Genomic DNA, 18896 nt, shown 5'->3' with positions numbered 1-18896 from the left:
TATTTAAAATCTCCAAACTAGAAACCACTGTGGTCATATTCAGCAGTGAAAAAAAAAATCTTCCACTACCAAAATGAAACTGGAATTGATATGGAGGACAACTGTGGTATCTTAAATAAGATTTTCTGAATGAAAAAGAAACAGGATATTAAAAGCAATTTTGAAAAGAGAAGCAATGTATCATACAAAAAATCTGAGGTGACAGACCACAATATTGTTGGCTTTGCATTTTGTGCTGATATGAAGATTTTGATGTTTGACTAGCACAAGAGAACAAACAACATTGTCTGGAGGTTGAGCTACAAACTTCACATGCATAAATTGTAATCAAACTCAAAATATGTTGGTAAAAGTTAAAAGTCCCCATAAATTGTAATCAAACTCAAAATATGGTGGTAAAAGTTAAGCACACAGTATAGACTGAACCAAAAGTACAATCCTCTTGGGATGCCCCCCACTCACAGTTGGTGAGCTTCAGAAGGGTGCCTACCTGCTTTCAAATGAAATAGTGCCTCCCTGCTTTCTAATGAAATATACCACAGTGTTATGACTGAACTAAAAGACTATCTAGATATTTATAAAAGACTAAAAGGAATTTTGACTCAATATCTACAAGAGATTAGTGTGGTACACAGACTTAGATGAAGCTCAAAAATCTTGGACTGAGAATGCCCAGATGAGCTCCACAAGCCTAGAACATAGCACCTTTTGAGAGCACATAGCAGTAGAAGAGGTGTGAAAAGGCAATTATGAGTCCACAGTAACTCCTAATGGATGGCATCTGAAATCAGAAAAGGTTGGTTCAGATTGCCCTGAGACAAATTCCGCTGAGAAGCCTGAGGAATTTGAGAGACTCTGATGTGTTTTTAAACTCCCCAAAAGGCAGAAATCGTAGCAGTCTTTTGAGTCATCATAGCAGAACTTCTCTGACTAAAGGAGATAGAGCCTTAAAACCTTCAAAGCAATGCTGGCTTCCCCCTTTGTGAAATACTACTCTTCCTACATGGACTGGATGTTCAGTGTAAAAAGTGACAATCTCATTTTGGGGTTTTAACTTTGTGGTCCAGAGAAGTTGAAGGTAAGAGGAATCTTTGAATCAATGACATTGTGGTACATTAGTCAGCATTTCTGTTTTACATTCCTTATTTCTCTGGTTCAGTTGTCAGCTGGAGTGTCTGCAACTTAGAGTGTGGAGTTTCTGCATTTTTCCTGTGTTTTCAAGTGTTTTCATAAGTTTTCACTAGAATATATGGTTTCCTTCAACATTATGCAGACATGCCAGCAAATTTACTTCTAGTCCTTATGTTTGTCCTATGTATAAGTGATTGTGGGGCTTTATGAGTGTCTATGTCCTGTGCTTGATTGGCATTCCATTCATGGATGATTCTTGTCTTCTGCCTTTTACTTATCAGGAAAGGTTCTAGCATCCCCTGACCCTGACCTGAATACAGTAGATATAGATAATGTATGGAATCCGCATTTTTTTTTTTTATTAGCCCAGCCTATTTCCTATTTTATGTTCTTCAATATGCTAGGCTAGGTTTCTTCTTAGTTAACTGAGCAGCAAATGCAGGAACTGCAAAGGAGGATTGTCATTCTGAGTATTGTCTAACTATTCTTCAGTCCACCCATACCACAGATTTTAAATCATCATATCTGGAGTTTGAATCATAAATACCAAGAATTCCTTAAAGATCCATTATTTTATTATTATATATCACATATATATATATATTATTATATTATTTTAGAGTAGGTATTAAGCACTAAATGAACAATCTGGATGACAGTGTACTTAACTGGCTATTTATTAATCTGTTCCTAATAAAGTAGCTTGGAACAGACATGTACTCATTTAAAACATCTTCAAAATTGGATAGTAAGTTTTATTTTCATGTTTTTAACTCTCAAACATAAGTACCTTCAACTTTACACAAAAAAGCCCAAACCTTAGCTTGTCCAAACATGTGTGGGAAAATATAGAGAGAGGCAACTGTCATCAATGCTCAACATACACTAAAGACCATCACACTAGGCATAATTACCTATAGCCCAGAATGTATACTGAATGATTTTAGCAAGGCTGGGTTCTTTATAAGGCAGTACATCCATGAAATTGGTAGTTTATTTTGGATACTCTGAATATTTCCATAACTGCTACGAAGGCAATATGGACTTGCCTGCAGAACTATTTTTGGAAGAAAGTTGGTGATACCTTCTGAATACCTACATTCGCAAATTATTTCTTGATCTGAATAGCTGCCAAGTATCCATTCTTTCTGAGGACATCATAACGCATTATGCACAATCCTCCATAAAATATGGCAGGTCCCATTGGTAACGATCATATTCTTCCATTTTACTCAAAAATTGTAACAGAATAATAAAAGGCAGTTCAAAACAGCACATTCTTTCTCCTTTGTATTTAAGCTTGAAAAAGAGCCCACCCCACCTGTTAATATCTCATTTCCTATCTGAATATGAATTTCAGTAATTTTAAACTAGCCCCTAAAATGACTTCTGATGTCCTTGGCTTTGTGTCTTGTAACAGTGCTAGAAACACTGAATGGAAACTGCAAAACAGGTACAGCTGACAGTAGCTACACTACCCTTCTTTGATATTAGAAAGCAATTGGCAAAAATTGCTCATTGGTTTATTTAATAACTCACATGTATTTACATTGCCTTCATTGTTTATTCAACCAATTTGATACCTCTGTTGTTGTTCTACATTCAAGGTACTAGTGAAAGGAAGTCTCCCAAGCATATTTATCCATCAAAATAATAATGACACACACAGACTTTGGTAAGGCTGATGTGTGAAAAATATACTTCGTAAAAGCCAAGACCTTTCTAGTGGTAGTTATGCATGGTTCTAAAACGCTTCTGAATTTGTCTGATATGTCTATATAATTTGCTTATCTGACTTGGTTTCTACTAATAATCAAATTTACTTTGCTTTTTTATGTCATAGCCTTCTTTAACTACAACAGATGAAAGCCAGTCCAGTAACACAATGGAACCCTTATATATCAGTCAAATTCAATGTTTTGGTGGTTGGACAAGCTATTATGCTTTAGAGGACATAATTTCATGGGACTTGGTGATCAGTGTGCCAAACTTGTTGAACAAAGAAACCACCATTTATATGAGATATTTTTCTGTTTGTTTGGTCATTAATTAGTTAATTTATATGTTTGCGTGGTTGCATGAACTGGAATACAAGAACCCTTTTGCAGGCATGACCTGTTTAGAGGCAATTACAAGTAACCCTGTAATGTATAGGCAAGGTGCATGCATATAGCATGAAGCTGTACATGATATAAGCACTGAAAGTAAAATATGCAAGTTTATGTAAAAGACTGACCAGACAAATCTATATGCAGAGAATTAGAACCCCTTTGTTTGAAATGAACAGCAGCAGACTGCTGGAGATATTTTATGGTGTGTTAGCATTCTTAAGGTAAGCAGGTACAGTATGTATATAAACCTAAGTTACAATGATATCCTGCATGTGTGTGTATAGACATAATCTTACTCTCACGTTATAGTGTGACCAATAGCACAAGAGAAAGATTGGGATCAAAGGTCAATGAGAGCTTCATGAGCAGAGGATTTCTTGAAACTGTGTCCGGAAAGTATTTTAAGAGCATAGCAAGAGTAATGTGGTTATACAACGGCTGTGCAGGTTGAACAGGTAGCACTCTAATAAAGGTGTTTTGGAGCACTGACAAAGGCTGAGATTGTCAGAAGTTTTTTTCATAATAATGAGACAAGGATTCCAGATCATGGACCCTGTACAGAGAGGAGTTATATTAGTAAGCAGCGAGTCTAGAAGAATATAAAACTGCTGAGAGATTGTAGGCTGTTGATGTGATGTGAACAAGGCCTTGAGGGAGGTGCAGTCGAAACTCAGAAGCCTGTGGGTCATTACACCTATCAGAAGAGGTAAAGTTTAACAGGTAGTCACAGAGATGTTTGATGAGGGGTGATATTGTACTTGTTTGAGGATACATAATACGAACCAACAGCCTTTGTACAAGGTAGTCAGCAGTCGAACAGTTTCAGAGGTAACGGTAATGAAAAGTAGTAGCAAATGTTTCTTTCCCTAGAACAAAGAGAGAGATCAGAAAGTTCCTAGCCACTGAGGTTCGGTCTTATGTTATCAGTATATACGGAGAAGGTGAGCTTAGAGCTAAAAGTCATAGCTACATATTTGTAGTTCATTACTGTCTCAAGAAGTCACCCCCCAAAAAAAAAGAAAAGAGAGGGAAAATTCCAATTAGAGGGAAGTTTGTGTCTTCTTGCATCAATTTCAGTTTCAAATGTCATGACTATTTTAATGAAATCTATGCTCAGGTCTCTATCCTTGAACTACAAAAAGTAAAATGCTATGACATCATGGTACATCTATCGGCCCATGAATAAGGGTTTGAAGAAAATTCTAGTTTTACAGGAAGCACCTAATTAAGTTAAGGTGGAATAGCTACTTATTTAGTCTTTCTTAATATGCATTTATCTTTGTTATATAGCTACTTAATATAGTCCTTCTTAATATGCATTCATGTTTGTTATATGAAAAATGAGTGCTATAACAAAAAGATTCAAAAAGATTCCCCCAACAATATGTATTAGAAGATGACTTTTCAGAGTGTTACCTATACTGCAAAAAATTAGTACTTAAAACACTGAGATCCCAATCTCGATTTATTATTATAAATAAGAAATATGCATTTTATCCTCAAGGTGAAGTCAATAAAGGCTTACGTAAGGAATTAAGAGTTAGATGCAATGAAGCACTGGACACTTTTCTGCAGGTCTTGTGGATCTCCACTAAGACATATTCTTTGTGGTAAACTATTGTTCATATACAGGCCCTTGAAAGGACTACTGGAAATAAATAACACCACATACTTGAAGTCTGATTTCTCTGCTTCTTGGTGCTAAACAATAAATAGCACTGAATTCTGGTGTAACTGAACTTTATGCAAGTAAAAGGGGACACACTTTCATACTGTCTTACAGGCAGGTGTCTCTATAATTTGAAGTTAAGATAAAACTTGCAGAAGATGAAAACCATATACTAGTTCCATTCACAGAGCCAAGCCAAAGCATCTTTCTCACTGTCTAAAATAGTAAATGATATAAACCTATAAGTAATGTAGGATTTTGTTGTAACTTTTTAAATTAAAATGTTACTCAGCTCTTGATCTCGATACATTTGGTTTAATGTGCCCAAAAGCATACTTCCCTATTAAAAGGATAACCTATACTGGAGGGGTACTAAGGTAAAAGCCTAGTGCTTCAAACAAATTGGGTAAACCCCACTTATTATTTCACGAAGAGGAAAAGCTACACATGGATAATGCAGATCAATGTACTTTTATGTTAACAAGGTTTTAATAATGTAATACACTGGGAGATGACATAGACTATGGGCTCTATTAGTTTTCTGGGGGGACTGTATGTTTCACATAAGAAAGCAAATTCCATTTTTCTTTCTCGGGCATGTAAAGAACTTATTTAGTTGAGTCAACTATCGTGCAGACTTTGTGTATAATGTGATTTATGAATTCATAATCCATTTATATAGTTGTTTTTCATGGTAACGGTTATATGAAAATGCCAATAAAACCAAATAGGGTTAAGAAGTTGCATTTGGAAATAACAGGATACTTAATGATGGCATATGTAAGATATGGATTACATATTTTCCTAGGTTTACCATTAGATGAAACTACTGACCTCCACTGAATGATCATAAATGTCCATTTTAATATCCGTTAGCATTTTTACAATGTGAATAATATTTTAACGTGGCCATTTTTCTAATAATTAAGCTTATTTTAGCCATTAGTTCATTTAAACATGCCATATACCTTCAAAGTGGACATTTTGCGAAAAGGGTACATTTTATATAACGATTTTATGAAATGCATTGCTTTGTGATTATATTTTCCAGTAAAAAGAATATAGTTTATGTTTACCCTTAATTTTTAAAGGCTTATTCAAGAAAAAGCATTGCAAATCTTAAACAAATCACTAGATCCAATGATGATCAGACAGTTTTATGATACATTCAAATGTTTCTTCCCATTATCACAGAGAGGGGATTTCTTCAAGCTTCAGTTATAACACAAGAAAGGAGCAGTAATAAACCATTAATTCTTCCCTTGTTGTGAAATGTCAACCTTGCCCTCCAAACAAATGCATCTAGTGCCATCTTAAAAAGATGTATGTTCTCAGTTTTTAAGCTGTTCTGGAAGTGTTGCTTGAGTTCTTCTTTCTGACACTCAATATATTCAGGTTGCAAATTTTAAATTATACCTTTTCAGTTTGTACCCTGTCATCTTAATTCATAATTATCAACAAAACAAATGAACTGTAATTTATAACCTAAGAATTCAGTAACTAAAAGAAAATCCCACCTAGTGCTTCTATAAGAAAAAGGCTATATACCGAAATGTTTTAATAGGTTGACATTCCTCACACTGTATGAGATACAACTTAAAACTAATTTTAGTTATTTTTACAGGAACTTTATGTGCATTTTCTTTCACTATTTCTAAATAAAAATATTTTTTTAAAGAAAACTAGCTTTATCACTACTGATCTAGGACACATGAAAAATAAAATTACTAAACTTGTGGCTGCTTTTTTCCTGTAAGCAGATGACAGAGGAGATCTATATAAAGACAAGAGCTTTGAGAAATCTGTTCAAACAGCATACACAGTAATTCAGAGTTCTGTAAAAAAGAAAGAGCCGTAAGACCCTAAGAAATGAATAGCACTGCCAGGGAATTGCTATAAGCCTCGATTAAATTATTGCACTTAAAAGAAAATAATCACACAAGTATATTTAAAGGCTGATGTACTCAAGTGTCATATTATCAACAATATTAATTTTGATATAATTATGATATTAAAAAAGGTGACATTTGGCCATAGGCAAAAGAACTGCACATACCCCGATTATTTTTTTGTCCATCGAGTACTTGTAAAGCTCCTGTAAGACATTAGTCTTTTCCAAGATATATGAACAAAGATAATATACTTCAATCTGGTACACGTAAACAGACAACTCTTTCAATTCTAACTTAAAAGAAATACATGAAGTAAATAAATCCACATACTGGAGAAGGATGCATACCATTTTCTGCAGCGCGCTTTAGGTTTTCTATCATTGTGTCATAGTGAATTCTGCAGAGCACTTTTTCTTCAACAAGTCCAAACTCTTCCCCAGTGGACAGCTGTCTTTTACAGGAAAAACATGCAAAGCAGGCAAGATGGTAAGCATTACCCCGTGCTCTTCTCACCCAGTCACTGGCGTAGATCTGACGGCCACAGCGGGCACACTTTGTACCAAACCGACTAAAAAAAAAAAAAAGCACAAAAGAAATACTTCATTGTAATTTGTTGCTTTTCTGTAGAATTCTTATAACAAAAAGTACTGCAACATGAAATATACAGTAGAGCTTAAGTATAAAATTATAAATATTTTATAAAATATCACTTGGATTTACAGGTACATAGAAAATATTTGCATTTAAAGCGCTATGCAAAACATTTCTTAGGAACTGCTAAGTGTTGCTATCATAACTGGTGAGGAAATTGCCACACACTATTTTCTTAGGCATGGAGTAAGAATTAAACAAAGGCTCATTTTAAAATATAATATCATTTAATGATTAATGTAAACTTATTTTTGAATAATGAGTTTTTTTAATGTAGTAGAAATGAATACCAAACTTAAATAAGTCAATAACTCCAAACATGAAATATGTTTAGTGTAATTTCAGCCCAAATAAAGTACCACCATTCAGTTCCCCTTTTCAGCATACCATGCACAGGCCACCAGAGAATGATGCCCTTAACATGAAGTAATCTATTTGAAGATTATTACTTGTGTGTTTTAATTATATCTACTGAAAAACATTTTTTTCAGATCTAATCCTATAAGTCATATTTTAGAAAAATCACACAAGCTAAAACAACAAAATAGTACAAGAAATCAGTTAGTAATACAGAAAGCATGCACTCATTGCAGATTAAAAAATAAGAAAGTTGCTTTAAAAATTACCTTTTATAGTTTCAAAGCATTCATATGCAAGTAGCCATACTTGACTTGAAAAACTAATGTGAAAGTAAAAACTATAAAATGCATTACTATTGTATCTTCAAACGTATTTATTTCAGAGGGAATTCTTTGAAGAACAGCCGAGATACTTTATATTTAAAAAGGGAAGACCCATCTGAATTTCATTATCTGAGTTCTGGTTATTTTATTTTATTGTACAAAGTTACTGATTTGCAACAAAATTTGGAGTCTCCATAATTTTACTCAAAGATGCTTCATTATGAATAAAAACACTTTCTCAAGTAAATATGCAACAGGAATGCCACTAATATGCTACAGATGGAAAGCTATTCATGTTTTTATGCCATACAGTTGTTTGTCTATACAAAATCAAGGGTTGCAGCTGCTGTTTATAACAAAATGAAACAAATGTTCATAACAAAACCAGAAATTATCTCCATTTTGAAAAATGTTAATGTATACAATATGAAATCATTGAATTTTTTCAGAAATAGACAGATACACTGAAGACAGACAGGCGGATATGTACCTAGGTACAGCAGATACATAGCTAAGATCAGGTATGGGATTTACTATGAAAAGACTGCCTCCCATAGGGTCATGCTAAATTGTTGGTCCAGTGTACCAATAACCCACCAGTTTGCCAAGACATGAATTAATGCTAGACCCCGACTTAGTTTTGGCCCCGTGAGAAAGCAGCTAAAGAGGCTAGAGTGGCAGTACACTTCTTACTGCCCATCTAGTCATCTAGATAGTCTCTGTTAATGAGAGCTCCTATTTATGTCTGAGTGGAAGTTTGGGTCTCGTGTGGGTGTTTAGGGTAGTTTTGTGGATGAGGAAGGATCAAATTCTTTCAAGGCTCTGTAGACAAGACACAGATCTTTCAACAGTCAATTGGAAATGGAAAAAAGGCAAAGCTTTAAGGGGGTGAGGGTGACTCAAGGAGAACATATGAAGATTTCTTTTTGGAAAGAAAATGCTGTGGTCTCTTGAGCTGGGTCATATGCCTAGACAAGTACATTCAAAAGGGGACATTATATTCTATTATTGAGCTGATCTGATAGGGGAGGAGAAAAGGAGGAGCAATGATTTCCTTGGATCTGTAAAAGATATGTCCCTGGTGATTAATGTGGAAATATATTCTTTTTATACAGATACATTTTTATATGCGATTATATGCTGCTAGAAAGATGCATAGGAATCTATGTGTTTTAGTATGCTTAGATAGAATTGTAGGTGTATGTTCTTTCAAAATTTGGGTAAATGTGAATACTACCTTAAAATGAATGCAATTAAAGTGTCTACATTTTGATTGAATAATGAGTACTATTTAAACGGAATGTTAGATTGAAGGATTTTTTGGTCTGAAGAAGCTCTTATGTGAACACGCTTACCTCCTTCATTAAAGTTTTTCATTTTTTATGTGTTTCATGGTTATATTTTCATTTGAACTGCCTGGCTTGTATATTGTCACACTCTTTGTTGCTATTGGAATATTTTTTATAAAAAAAGGATTTCCTATCAACAATTAACATGCCCAAGTCCCTAATAAAATATTAAAATTTTAGTGGGGGTATAACCTCTGTGATAGGAACAGGAGTGCCCAGGTTTGCCTAAGGTATATGAGCTTTTGAAGGAGAGAAACACAGCTTACAGGGCTAAGGACAAAGCAGCCCTAAGTGTATCAAGAGGTAATCTGAGGAGAGGTATAAAGGAGGCTAAGAGGGAGTATGGCAGAAAGGAGCAGAGCCACTGTGAACACATGAAGGATGCAAGGAGACTATGGCAAGGCATACAGGGATCACTGACTACAAAATCAGGTCAGCACAGTGTGAACATCTTCTTTGGTAGATTTGAGGAAAGAAACACGTTGGCACTAAAGCTACCCACTGATGAGAAGGATGCAGTACTCGGTCTCAACACAGAGGAGGTAAGAGAGCTAAGGAGAGTGAACCCCAGGAAGGCTGCTGGCCCAGTTAACATACTAGACAAGGTATTAAATGGCTGTGCTGATTAAGTATACACAATGCTCAAGGAAATAATTAACACCTCTCTTGCCATGGCGAAAGTACCCTCACGCTACAAGGAAACAATCATTATTCTACTACTGAAGAAAACCACTCCCTCCAGCCGCAGCGACTATAGATCGGTCACTCTGACATCCACTGTTATGAAATGTTTTGAGCGGCTGATTAAAAGGCATCATTCATCATGCCTACCTCCTGATTCTGACCCTCTGCAGTTTGCATACAGAGCTAACTGATCCACGGCTGATGCCATATCAGTCACTACACATCTTCCTTGAGCTTTTAGAGGGCAAAGACAACTATGTGAGGATGCTTTTCATAGACTTCAGCTCTGCATTTAATATGGTGGTACCAATGCAGCTGAGAGAAAAACTGGCACATTTAGGAATCAATAAGCATCGCTAACTGGATCATGGACTTCCTGATTGAGAGGCCACAGAGGGTGTGTTCGGGTAAGAACACATCAAAGTGCATCACGATTAACACAGGGGTTCTACAGGGACGTGTTCTCAACCCACTGTTATTTACCATTTTGACCCACAAATGCTATGCTAAGCACAAGTCCAACCATATCATCAAGTTTGCTGAGGACATCACAGTCATGGGGCTCATTACAATGGTGGATGAAAGGGAGTACAGAGAAGAGGTGGTATCTCTGATCAGTTCTTGTGAGGGTAACAACCTTGAACTGAATGTAAACAAGACCAAAGAGACTATTATTGACTTTAGGAAAAGGAGAACAAACCACGCAGCACCCAGGATCAATGGTGAGAGTGTGGAGGGGGTTAAGAGTATGAAAATCCTGGGTCTACACATAGAGGATCTCTCGTGGTCAGGAAACACCAGCCAACTGGTCAAGAAAGCATACAAACATGTCCACTTTTTGAGAAGGCTGAAAAAAACTAAGCTTCCTCCTCATATTTTCTCCGCCTTCTGTAGAGGTGCAATAGAGAGCATCCTCACCTGCAACTTCACAGTGTGGTTTGGAAGCTGCACAGTTACAGAAAGGAAGGCACTACAAAGAGTGATGAGGGTTGCAGAGAAGGTAGCAGGTTCCAGTCTTCCATCGAGACATCTTTATTCTGCAAGAAGCATCCAAAAGGCCACCAAAATAACACAGGGTAACACATATCCTGTGCATGGACTGTTTAAGCATCTGGCATTGTGCCGGAGATATCACAGCACCTGCTGCAGGACTACAAGATTCAATAACAGTTTCTACCTACAGTGATTAGACTTCAGAACTTGGGCACTAGTCCCAGGTGTCTGGACACACAAGTCATTTTTTATTTGTACAATGCATATTACATGTATTCCAAGTCAGTGCAATATTTATACTTATTACATCCATAGTCGGTATTATTTAACCTACTCAAGTGCAATATTAGATAAAAAGAGAAAGACAGGGGTCTGTTAATAATCAAATATTTGGGTGATCAAATGGAGGCAAAGACCAGCAAAGATATTCAATATGAAGAAATTGCACATTGCCAGTCTTTGCACATGCAATGTCATGGTACAGCAGGGATTGGGAGTGCAGTCTCAAAAGTTATGATAAGTAGCAAAGGTAAGTCATGCCCTCCTGCAAAAAACCTTAAAGGGTTTTGCCTTTTTTTTTTCTGACTGGTTGGGTTTTGATGATTACTGTTAGATTACATTGTATTTAAACACTGTCATTTTAATATTAATAATTAATAAACGTAAGCCTTAGGATTTACAGTTTTACATGAGTAGCCAGAATTTTTTTCCTATTATTCCTATTATTTTACTGTAGATACAAGGCTAATTTCACAGAGCATCTCAGTAACATATTGGTACACGCTTCACACAAGTATATTCTCAGTATAATAGCACACAAATTGTACTAGAAGCAGTACCATCACACATATTGTACTAGAAGCAGTACCATCACACATACTGTACTAGAAGCAGTACCATCACACATATTGTACTAGAAGCAGTACCATCACACATATTGTACTAGAAGCAGTACCATCACACATATTGTACTAGAAGCAGTACCATCACACATATTGTACTAGAAGCAGTAGTATCAAACAAACATTAGCATCTTCTGGAAAATATCTTAGCAGATGGCGAAAAGAAGCTCCATCAGGTTGCAAGGCAACAGTAAAGAGAAATCAGCAATTGCCATTAATGAGGGACACCAGCAACAATCTACTCCGTCCAGACATCGATTCCGATGGAAGTAGTGTATCAAGAAACTTCTAAACGAAGAAACTATACAAAAGCTCTACTGTCTTACGTACAGCCTATATTGAAAGAAGAACCCGACCCAGAAGAAGAAGTAGAAAGTGCACTAAGAAAGATGAAGTAAGTGGAAATCAGGATCTTCTGAGGTCACTGCAGAAATTCAAGATTTTGGTGGCTTTAGAGTACAAAAGCTTCTTCATGGTGCTCTTTGAAGTATTGGAAGGGGGTGGAGAGAGAGAGAGGCATCCCTGATGAAACTGCAGATAATACAGAGGTATCATACTCCCACCACAACTGATGTAGTGCAAAGTAAGATGCGAGATGAACAGTGTGAATTCAGATCAGGATGCAGTACAACTGACCCAGTGTTTACAGTGAGAAAGATAGTGAAAAAGCTGGGCATAAGGAAAGTCTAACTAGGCATTTCTAGACTTGGAGAAAGCATATGACAAGGTCACAATAAAGCAGATTTGGGCAGTTCTGCAATGGTTTAAGATCCAGAAAACATTGTTAGAATTAATGCAGGCTATTATGTACAGTGATTCAGTGACAAGTATGAATAGTGTTTGGACTTGGAGGAGTTCTCAGAGGGAGTGGGTTTGCGTCACGACTCAGTTCTGTGCCCATTGCTGTTAATACTGGCGAAGACCTGCAAACAAGATCACCAAAGCTGCTGTATGCACATGATGATGTGGCACTATAGGGAAACTCTGAACAGGAACTACAGCAAATGATAGGGAACTTGAATTCAAAGCCAAAGGCTCAAGGGATGAAATTGAATATGGACAACACAGTTGCCATGCCGACAAATAAGGGAAATCAGAAGCATCCTAAAGCTGAGAAAGAAAGGAGAAGAGTGGAACAGCTTAACAGCTTCAAGCATCTCACAGGGGTGGTTGTGGAGAAGGGAAGGTTGAACGAGGTAGTCCAATCTAGATTCAGAAGGACTGCAGCCAACTGATACAAAGTATCGAGAGTAGTATACAACTGAAGAGTGCCAAAGAAGCTGAAAAGTAAGCTGTACAAATTTCTGCCTGGCAGTGAAGGCAGAGCAACTGAGGAAGCTTAAGGTGATGGAGATGAAGTGCCTGAGACAGGTAGTAGGATGCATACTGTGTGACAGGTGCTGAAATGAGGTCAAAACAGAATCCAAAGTAGCTCCAACTATAGAGATGATCAAGGAGAGCAGATTACGGTAGTCCAGTCTCACATGCAAGAAAGCAGGAGACAGTTTGGTACAGCAGATTTGAAAGATACAGGAGATGAGCATGTCCAGCCAAGAGGTGGGCAGGAGGAAGACAAGAAGAGATGAGCATGTCCAGTCAAGAGTTTGATGGATTGTTTGAGGGAAGACTCAAGACACGAGGTATGACTGAGAAAAGAAGGAAAGGGAGTGGTGCTGAATAAAAAGAAGTTGTGACAGCTGACACGACACCCTGACCCAGTGTAAAAAAAAAAAAAAAACAAAACAAAAAAACTCAGTCAATGATGAATTGCAGTGCTGTCAAAACCACAGATTACCACCGTATGATTAAAAGTCCATCAAAACATTATGTTCTGCAAATTTTAAGCATCTTTAAAATTGGCTAAGTCAACAACTTTAAGGTCAAATCCTAAAATATTTGTTCTGACTAAATTCCATGTACGTGTTTGGGTGTGTGCACTCATGTATATGCATACAGAAGCAAGCACATAGCAAATTGCAAATATATGTACAGTTTTAGGATACAAGCAGCTTCTGATAGAAGATCTACCTTATAGTACTTGTGATGAATACCCAGATTCCTCAAAGAAATGCAATCAAAGAAAGAAGTCTCTTACTAACTGCATGAAATATCAGACACACGCAGAATTACATGTTCACACCCAGCATTCTGCCTGTATTAGTGAAGGGGTTGGGAGTTTTGGTTCCACATCTTGGACCATGGTAGTACACTGTTCATTTTCTAACATAAATACTGCCTCTTTGTAACCCTACAAAACATGTGCCATATTCTAGGAACATTAGAAACAAATTCCTCCAAGAAAAGGCAGTCATTCTAAGAGCAGTGATTTTAGAGCAAGTCATCTGTAAGCAATTAAAATATGTTCTCTCATTATATCATAATGCAATAGCAGAAGTAAAATTGCAGGATTGTTCTTTTAAGGAGTTAAAAAGGATGGACGGATATAAAAGCAGACTATCTTTGTGCAAGTTTAAATAATATTCTGATGTCATTACATTTTTTAATTGTCAGGATGCAGCACGATATAACTAAATTATAGCACATTTTCAAAACATCTGCCTATAGAATCCTCTTGGGCATAAACAAAATCAACACATCTTATGGGCTCAAGCTCTTAAGATACCAGCATGCATTCTTGTGAAGGTTAAACAGAGTTTCATACTTTTAAAAGCTCGTAGCCACTGCCCACATTTCAAACAAGATAATAATGAGAAAATGAAATAATTATGTTCTTTTTCGTGGAAACTGCACTCATTTATCGCAGAGTATATAACCACAACAAGTGTTCTGGCCACACTTACAAATAAGAATAGATCAAAGGAAAAATTCATACTGCTAATTTTATTTCATCTTTCAGTCTGATTTCTTCTATCTCAGTGAGTGACCTTGCAGAAGAAGCTGCAATGTAAATGTAGGACATGCATTTATAGGGACATCATAAGCCCCAAAACATAAGTACAAATTTGGACAAAATGGGTACAACATTTGAACTTGATGGTATCAACACGTATAATTAAATCTATTATGTGTAATCATTTCAGAATGTTCATTTTGCTTGATCAGTATCACAAGGTAATACAAAAGCCTGCCCTAATTTAAGTAGTGCAAGGTAATGCAATAACAGATTATGGAGTGGTGCAGCATTACATACAAAGAATCATGGAACAATGGCCGATTTATGAAGATGATGTTCACACATTTTATCTATATGCAAAAAGGACAACATTTTGTTTAGAGTATAACTTGTCATTAAAAATGTATGACATTAAATACCCAAACAAAGCTGTTTTTCAGGAGTTACATATTTACTGAAGTAATGTCGGTCAGCTTTTCCCAGTTAGGGGTCACCACAATGGAACTCCGGTCCGCTAATGATTGGCAGCAGATTTTTACAGTGCCGAGTTGCCAGCCCGAAGCCTAAACTTCAAAGAAGGCACACCCATTCCACTCACACACCTACCTGCATGTCTTTATACGTCACTCGACCACCGGGAGGACATGCAGACTCCACACAGAAGGTGATCCAGCTGAGAATCAAATGAGAGAACCTGTTGCTGTGAGGTGACAGTGCTAACCACTGCACCACCAGGACCACACAATTACACATTTACTGAAGTGTATTTATTTGGGTAGAACACTGATCAGGCAATAACAGTGGTTTACATTGATGAGTAAGCATAGACAATCTGACATAGTACTTAAATGGAAGCTGTAACAAACCAAGCGTGCAGTCAGCTGCATAAGTGGAATACAGAAAGGATATCAGAGTTAAAGCAGGAGAAGCGCTTTAGGCGAGTAGTAGTCAGGTTAGAAAGCTAACAGAGACCAGTGAGATGAAAGACAGGATGATATTATGTGCAATGGGTTTAGAGCAGGATTGGTGTGGGAAGAAAATCATGGTTTAGGATGAAAGAGTTCAGATGGATCAGGTATATGGCAGGTAAAGATACTATGCAGTTAGAGATATTGGTTAAGGTGACATGTCCTTTACATGGACAGTTGCACTGAAACTGTTTATCAAATAAAGTTTAAACTGTGGCCTGAGCAGACAGTAGTTTGTGTGATTGTTTAAATCAGGAGGAAGCGACTACCACAGTTTTGGGACCATAAAGATAAGTAATGGCTAGTTGAGTGAGATAACAGGTTTGTATGAAGGACCAGCTCTGACTTGACTTCTTAGGTTATACATTTCTGTGACAGTAAAAAGTTTGGAAGACAGAGAGGGAGTGGTGTCTAGTTTAAAGTTGTTTTGAAGAGTAAGGAAACAAGAATAAATATTTGTTCTAGCCTGTATTGGAAGCCAGTTGGCCTTTGAAAGAGTAAAGCCATGGTGTTCATTCCATGGTGAGCAATAATAAATCAGCATATTTTATTGGAGAGAGAGGCGGTGTTTTAAGAGAGGCAAATGCAAACAAGGGTAGAACATAGTCAAGCTGAGCAAGGAGGATGCCCTTTCCTATAGCTGTCCTCAATCAATGCGAGAAGAACAGAGATGGTTTGCTTCCCACAACAGTAGACTGCAGCTCTTCACTCTCAACTTCTCTATGTACTCACACAAGTTTAATGATTGGTCTAGCCAAGTATCTTAACAAGGTGGGCTTGTTAATGTAGAGAATTAAATTAAAGGATTGGGGGGGTCATTTTTATGAGTGTCAAATATCCTAAGACATTTTGGGGGGCATTGGACAGTAGTTTCTTGGAGTTTAGCCAAGCTGTAGCTGAAGAAGATCCTTCTAAAGTAAAGTTTCAATTGTATTAATATGAGGGATCAGACAAAAGATGACCATATCTGTGTAAAGAAGCAGGTTATTCTCAAATGTCTAATCAATGTAATAAAAGTGAACTGGATGAGCAAGACATGGCAATGAGTCTGAGTGGTCGGCCATGCTATTCATTGTATTCAAGGAATATATATATGTATATATATATATATATATATATATATATATATATATATATATACACACACACACACATATATATATATATATATATATATATATATATATATATACATACACACACACACACACACACACACACACACACACACACACACACACCTGTCAAAAACATTGATCACTTAAAATGCTAAACATTGAACCCAAAAGACTGGAACAAAAACAAAACCTGTTTCCTGCACCCCATACTTCCTGATAATTATACACACCAGCTCTAAGAATGCATAACAGTGAGGAAAGGGCAAATTCCCACCCCCTGATGTACCAAGACCTCACTCCGTCAGAGGCTGCCAATACCTGAATGCAAGAGACTTTAGTCTCTTAAGCTAACAAGAGTAACGTTCAATATTTCGAACATTTGACCAAATGCACTGCGACTAGAGTGAGAGAGGGAGAGAGAGAGAGAGGAAGAATGAGAGAGGGAGGGAGAAAGAGAGAGAGAGATACACACATACAAACTTGAGGGTCTTTCTTAAACTAGAAGCTATTCATAATGAGGGTATTTCTTAAACTAGAAGCTATTCATAAACACACTTTTTATAGTTACAAAATAATAAATGGAACAGGGATCCTCAAAAGTTCAGTCAGCATCACTGTTCCTACATATAATAATGCTACAATTTAAAGGGTGTGATTATGCCTGTTTCAGAAGCTTCACATATACACATCTTCTCCAACAGTACACATATACCACTACAGTGACCAGCACAAATGTTCAGCTTGGTAAGGGCATGTTATTTAAATGAAAAAAAAAAGTAAAAAACAAATGCCTTCATGTCACACACAGACACAAAATAGTATGTGTACATGCAAGCGAACTGACCCCTGTTCACAAAGTAGTACTTCCCTGGCAGAAGAGTAACAATAAAATATTTTATGTATGAAATGGTAATCAAAATACATAGGTTACTGTTTACAGGAAACAGTTTCTAAATCAGAAATAAAATACTAATAATAAAACACATAATGAAAGTAAAACAATGATATTTCTCAAATCAAAACTATAAACAGAAAGACAGTAGGAGTGGGTATATGTGAAAGAATGCACCTTAATGTCATACATGTCTGTAAAACCAAGTTGTAAATGACACACCTTAGTAGTCTAGTAAATGTTAAGGAAGCAAGGAGTCTTCTACGAAGAAGCAGCCTTCGATTTCAGCACTAGGTTTTCAAAACTATCTTTCAAAACAGTTTCACAAATATTATTAGCTGCAATAAAACCTGGTAAAAACATGATGTAAGATTTTTTTCCTTCAGTGATCAGTATTTGTCACAAGCTAAAGCACGTAACTATAAAACTCTGAATATAAACAATCTTTTAAAGGCTTCACAAATGTTATTAGTTACAGTATAAAATCTGGCAAAACATGCTATGAGGCATTTACATCAGTGACCAGTAAATTACCACAAGCTGAAGCAAGTATAAAACTCTGAATATACTGATAACAACAAAGCAAGGTACTGTGTGTATAAATAATGCAATATATGTTCTTAACACTCCAAATGCCTTCTTCTGTATGAATTTGTCACTCCCTACAGATCATATAGTATTCTAAATCAGAATAAATTCCATAAACATAAATATGCAATCTTATTGCTTAAACTGCTTATACTTTCATAGCTGAAATAGTAATTTCCATCAAACTCCTAAATAGTACAGCTTTACACTTTGTATTCCAAAAGTTTTTAAAAGAAAATTACAGCTCTAAAGCCACTTTTAAAATAATTGGTATAACAGATGTCAAGCAGAAATGCATACATTTGAATTTCTACATATACAAAGGGCTTTTAAGAAACAGTACATCTCAATCCATGCCTGTCTTTGAGGGTTTGGTCTTGATTAAAGATATCTGTATACCACATGTGTGGC

The 18896-nt window shown here is 36.4% G+C and overlaps 1 protein-coding gene across 3 annotated transcripts in view; it reads right to left on the bottom strand.

Annotated features, from left to right (window-relative positions):
• Positions 1-18896, bottom strand: part of LHX6 (LIM homeobox 6) — a 254317-nt gene that overhangs the window by 107635 nt on the left and 127786 nt on the right. For all 3 annotated transcript variants that reach the window (XM_044058717.1, XM_044058715.1, XM_044058716.1), the window contains exon 5: positions 7151-7371. In XM_044058717.1, the coding sequence (XP_043914652.1) occupies positions 7151-7371 (221 nt within the window). The remainder of the gene's footprint in view (positions 1-7150; positions 7372-18896) is intronic.

Source organism: Protopterus annectens, chromosome 16.part0 (assembly GCF_019279795.1).
Source record: "Protopterus annectens isolate FY-2018-M chromosome 16.part0, PAN1.0, whole genome shotgun sequence".
NCBI lineage: Eukaryota > Metazoa > Chordata > Ceratodontiformes > Protopteridae > Protopterus > Protopterus annectens.
Note: the sequence above shows the minus strand (reverse complement) of the source record. Positions and strands in the feature narration are given on the sequence as shown.